The sequence below is a fragment of the Euleptes europaea genome, chromosome 1 (genome assembly GCF_029931775.1).
Source record: "Euleptes europaea isolate rEulEur1 chromosome 1, rEulEur1.hap1, whole genome shotgun sequence".
NCBI classification, from domain to species: Eukaryota; Metazoa; Chordata; class Lepidosauria; order Squamata; family Sphaerodactylidae; genus Euleptes; species Euleptes europaea.
The window spans coordinates 27028839-27034838 of NC_079312.1; the positions used below are offsets into that span (position 1 = coordinate 27028839).

Below are 6000 nucleotides of genomic sequence, written 5' to 3' on the forward strand. Positions count from 1 at the left end.
ACCATTAGAAGTGTGCACCTAATCAAGGCATGATCATTGCAGTTAGAAATTTATTTTTTGTCACTATTAGAAGTTCAAGAAATCTCCCGGTACTATGAAACACCAGACAATAGAGAACTGCAGGCCCCATGACTAGTCCCTTCCCTCGCGTTCCGCTCACCAGCCATTTAGCTCGGCACTTGGTGTTTTATTGTTATTGTTGTTTTATTTGTATCCCGCCCCTCCCAGTGAACCGGGATCAGGGCTGCTAACATCATATAAAATACATCATAATCACAGTTCTCTAAAATATAAATACAATACAGTATAGCCAATTTAAAATTCAATAACTACCATCCCACCCCAATGGCACCAAGAATCTCCACATTTAGGGAGGATGTTATCTAGGGTATTTGTGCTTCCATGCCCCTTTACCGATGTCTCTCAGTCCTGGGGCTCTGCCCCTGCTCATTCCACAGGCTGACCCCAAAAGCAGCATTTGATCGCATTGTTTTCCTATAATGATCAGTATTTTCAATACATTTTGTTTGACAAAACAATAACTATCCTATAAACTAGAATATCTGAGTTTAACAACATGCAGCATTTGTATGTTAGTTCAAATGTCAATGCATTTTGGATATAGACTAACACAACAATTCAGTTTAACTCAACCTGGACCAGGGTGCTCAAACTGCCTTCCTTTTTGGCACTGGAACTCCCTGATCATCCTGATGCCAGTGGCCAATTTGGAGACTTACTAGCATTATTTTCTGATGAGTTAAGCCTGCTACAAACAGACAACCATCATTGCTGTTGTAAATAGCATTGGGGGAGGGGCTGTCTGGAGCTAATCTGGGCCGGGATGTTCCCTTCATTTTTGCCACTGCAGCTTCTGTGATCATTCTGACATTGGTGATCAATGTTCAAATGCCTAGGGGTTTTTTTCTTACTAGTTATGCCTGCCACAAACAGGGGACCTTAGCTTCCATTGCAAATAGCTTTGTGGGTGGGGTCTGGAGGTAACCTGGGCCAGTATGTCCTGATTCCCTTCCTTTTTTGCCACTGCAGCGGCCGGCATCGTCTTCCAGTTGCTTGCCAATTTTAAGCTTCCTAGCTTTATCTTCTGACGAGTTATGCCTGCCACAGACAGATGCACAGACAGACACCTCCCTTTCTTATAGATGCCTAGGATAATAATTCCTATATTCTACAACTATGGTTAATTTTTCTGGAAAATTGTTATGGCTACCTTCAAGTCTGGTCCCCACCTTTTACATTTTCCTCAGAATGGCATTGGTTAGGTAAAGTCAGTATCCATCTTCTCTTCCAGATACCCTTCAACAGAACTTTGTCCTTGCCAGACTATTTCCGCTGGTTAGAAATTCATAAGTTCAGACGAGCTTTCTTATTGGCGAGATGTAGTGCCGTAGACTCAACCAAGATATAAGAGCGATGCAATAAAATTACTGCAGAAGAACAAAAAGGCCCATTTTGTCCAGATCAGATAGACTCCCTAGCCCACATTGTTTTAGCATGTCCACAAAATAATATTGCACGAAATAAATATATCACTCCCTGGATAAAACAGCTAAAGACACTTTCTGAGAAGCGGATACTGCGTTATCTGCTGCCAAATAGATTGGTCAATTGCATGAGAGATGTGGCAACTTTTTGCTTTATAGAGTCAAGGAAAAATTAAATTTCATCCCCTTTTAAAAGTGTAAAGTGGTTCATGGATAGCCAGGGACTGCTAAATCTAGGGACAGGAATATCCATCTTCTCCAGTGTTCTCTTTCCTTTGGTGGCCTGCTCTGTGCACATGGAACACCATAAACAGGACATCAAACTGATAGTCAGCCCCTGTTTTTTCTTCTCTCTGGTATTCTGAGGTATATTACACAGAAGCCTAATTGAGTTGTCATGGCTGATTAGCCCTTGGCAGACCTGTCCTCCACGAATTTGTCTAGTCACTCTTAAACACCACGTAAGCCAGGGATTGTAGTTGGGTCTTGTTGTCTGCTGAGTCGTGTCTGCCGCCTCCCACGTTGAAGAAGGAAATCCCTCGAGTAGAGTACTGACCAAAAAGGGGGTGGTTAGCTATTTTATAACAAGCCTGCTGATGAACAAAAATTCATAAGAAAACTGTGCTGATGTTCCTGAAGGGGGGCATTACCATTCCAATTAAGCTATTTATGGTGGAATAGCTGATGCCTGCGTCGAGATTATGCACTTAATTTCTATTATTTATTATTTTGGATGACTTGCGTAAAATGACTTAGGCACTGTATAAAGTTTAAAAAGTTTTGGTACAGACCTTGCATATCTAAGAGCTGCGTTAAAGCATTGATTTCTTTTTTTATTTGTGTAGGTGTGAAAAGCCAGGGTAAGGAATCCAATGCCAAGTGTAATCTGTCCTGATCCAGTTCGAGCTGTGAAGAGCCCTCTTCCTTAGAATAATTAACTAATGTCAATAAGAGAGAAGCATGGTAATGCAGAATAGTAATTAGAGGTGGTCAATCCTCGTGATTCTTTTCTGGGCTGGTTAGCAGAGAAATGGTCCTCTGCACTTAGCATCCCTCCTTGGGCTTGGGGACCCATTCACACGTGTGGATGTAGCCTTTGCGGTGGTGAAAAGTGCCGTCAAGTCATGGCCGACTTATGGCAACCCCTGGTGGGGTTATCAAGGCAAGAGACTAACAGAGGGGGTTTGTCATTGCCTGCCTCTGGGTAGCAACCCTCAGATTCCTTGGTGGTCTCCCATCCAAATACTGACCAGGGCCGACCCCGCTTAGCTTCTGGGATCTGACAAGATCAGGCTAGCCTGGCCCATCCAGGTCAGGGCACACAGCCTTTGTAAGATACAGCCAAGCCTTCCTTGCAATGGCTGCCATAATCGGCACAGCTTGTTTTCCAATGCTGCACTCATAGGAATGGCTTCCTGTCCAAGCCTTTAGCAGACATTTATTAGAATCGGTTGATTGACATATTATAGATAGGAGAGAGCGAGTGTATTACAATAATGTGGGGACATAATGGGACAAATATCCATTATGTATTAGTGGTTTTTTTTTTTTAATTAGATATTTACATCCCGCTTTTCTCCCTTACGGGCTTACAGTGTTGTTCACTTCTCCTCCATTCTGCCTTCACTACAACTGGGACAACAGTCACCCAGTTAGTTTCCTCATCAGAGTGGGGATTCAAACTTATCACAGAATCATAGAGATGGAAGGGGCCATACGGGCCATCTAGTCCAACCCCCTGCTCAATGCAGGGTCAGCTTAGAGCATCCCCGACAAGTGCTTGTCCAGCCTCTGCTTAAAGATTGTCAGTGAGGCGGAGCTCACTTCTTCCCTAGGTAGCTGATTCCACTGTCGAACAACTCTTACTGTAAAATAACGCTTTCCTACTATTCAGCCGGTACCTCTCCTCCCGCAATTTAAACCCATTATTGCGAGTCCTATCCTCTGCTGCCCACAGGAATGGCTCTCTGCCCTCCTCTACCTGACAGCCCTTCAAATACTTAAAGGGTCTCCCGATTCCTAGTCTGACACTCCAACCGCTACCCCACACGGGGCGTAAGGGTTTTTCTGCCTTTATGTCCGCAGGCCTGTTGGTTGGGGCCAGCAAGTGTGGGGCACTGCTCAGACAGCCCTCGGAGTCCACATCGGATATGACTGTGAGGTGAGGTATCATGAAATACCTTGGGTACTTCATGGTTTCGGCCAAGTTGCTCACTCCTCCAAAGGCTCCTTCAGAGAGCTGTGCCGGGAGGACCTCTGCCTTCATGCCTTTGCTTCCAGCGAGCAGCAGTTCCCTCCGGCAGGACCATTGCTGATGTAGCACCTGGGCTCAGAAAAGCAGTTCAGCTGTGTGGCCCTGGCAGCACATGTAACAGCTTCTGACCATTCTGCGAGACAGGTGTGTTTATAGCTACCAGGAGGAACGCTGAGGTTTAGCCGTGATTGCGTCTCCTGCTTCTAACCAAGAAAGCTGAAAGCTTGGCAGAATTTTTTTTTTCACGAAACCCGGTTTTCCCAACATACTGAAAAACGTCCCATGGGTTTTACTAAAGTGGCTTGTAGTTTCATATTCTTTAGTCCTGTATGAAGAGGTATGAAGAATTGGGTGGGGGATACTTGTGGAGGAGTGGGATGATGGAGTCATAGTGAGCTCCACTATGTAGTGGGTTGGAGACTTTGGGCAATAGGCAGGTTGGGGTGGCTGGAGAATCTCAACCCCTGAGATCTGGACATTCATTGTCTATTACCATTGTCTATTACCAAGAGATGTAAAGCTTGAGGGATGACCGGAGAGCTAGGGGGAAATGCCTTTAAGAGATGTTAAGCTTGAGGGATGTCTGGAAAGTTAGGGGGAAATGCCTTTAAGAAATGTAAAGCTTGAGGGATGACCGGAGAGTTAGGGGGAAATGCCTTTCAGAGATGTAAAGCTTGAAGGATGACCGGAGAGGTAGGGGGAAAATGCCTTTCAGAGATGTAAAGCTTGAGAGATGACCGGAGAGGTTTGAGGAAATGCCTTTATCTAAAGCTTGAGAAGTGACCAGAGAGGTAAGGGGAAATTGTCTTTAAGGGGTTCCTTTTGAATCCTTTGGAGGCAGTCTAGTACAAAGACAAGAAAGGATACAGTCACCTGCCCATGATTCAAACAGAGCACAGAAAAAATCTCTCTCTTTCCCTGTAGGAGATCTGACGCTTGACCCTGAAACAGCCCACCCCAACCTTGTGCTCTCGGAGGATCGCAAGAGCGTCAAGTTTGTAGAGCAGCGTCTGCGAGATCTGCCGGACAGCCCAAGGCGCTTCAGCGTGTACCCATGCGTCTTGGCAACAGAAGGCTTCACCTCAGGCCGCCACTACTGGGAGGTCGAAGTGGGTGAGAAGACCCACTGGGCTTTGGGGGTTTGCAATGACTCCGTCAGCCGCAAAGGGGAGACAGCTTCTCTGCCAGAGACTGGCTACTGGCGGGTAAGGCTGTTCAACGGGGACAAATATGCGGCCACCACTACCCCCTTCACCCCCCTCAACATTGCCGTCAAACCCAAGCGAGTGGGCGTCTTCCTGGACTACGAGGCCGGCAAGCTGTCGTTCTACAATGTGACAAACCGCTCCCACATCTATACATTTACTGACAACTTCACAGAGAAACTTTGGCCCCTCTTCTATCCAGGGATCCGCGCCGGCCGTAAGAACGCGGCCCCCCTCATCATCAGGCCTCCCACGGACTGGGAGTGACCACAGAGACCAGTTGCAGCCTGGCGGGATTAGCCCTGGCTTTCTCTACTCGGAAAGGGTTGGGAGAGGGAGAGGGCAGTTTTGGGGTTCCAAGTGCGTCATTCCAGGATATAAAAACAAAAAATGGCACCATAAGGAAATATTCAAGGGCTTGCTCTCAAAAAAGAAAAAAGTAAAACATTGTATTTTAGGCATCATATTATCTTAAAAGAACGACGGTAAGTAAAGGAAGAGATTGTCATTGGGCCAAAAACAGGCCTCTGAAGTAGTAATGCTTTTGTGAGTGCCGATGAAGGGTTTGTTTCCTTCTGCAGTCCCAACCCCATAACGGCAAGTTAAATCAGAGACAAGGATGCTCAAACATAGTCTGATAAGTTCATGTTGTGTGCACTAGCTGTGGGTAGAGCTGGTGAGAAGTGGTGTGTGTTGAAAGGGTGGCACTCTGGTAAGCACTGAAGGTACACATGGTCTCAGGAATGTGGAACAGACCCCACTAGGGAAGGATTGGGTGAGTTATGGATTATTGTACACACATAAAGTGGAAATCGATCTCCTGTTTCCAAGGTTTTATTTGTTGGCAGCTGAGAGTGTTACATAAACAGCCCGTCTTGCACTCCTTGTTAGGGGGTGCGGGTGGGAGCAAAGGAGATGGCTCAGGAATGGGCCAAAAAGTCTTCTTTTCTGGTACGGCCGTGCTTACTTCAGGAGGTCATCTCTGCGGCCCATTCAGGCCCGTCCATTACTTGGGGCTGCAGTTGCCCTGCTGGAT

General features: G+C 46.3%; 1 protein-coding gene across 1 annotated transcript in view; it reads left to right on the plus strand.

Moving 5' to 3' along the window:
- The window catches only part of LOC130484432 (E3 ubiquitin-protein ligase TRIM39-like), a 28774-nt gene extending 23543 nt beyond the window's left edge, over window positions 1–5231 (plus strand). Inside the window, exon 7 of the mRNA XM_056857427.1 lies at window positions 4684–5231. Within this exon, the coding sequence (XP_056713405.1) occupies window positions 4684–5231 (548 nt within the window). The remainder of the gene's footprint in view (window positions 1–4683) is intronic.
- The last annotated feature ends 769 nt before the right edge of the window (window positions 5232–6000 follow it).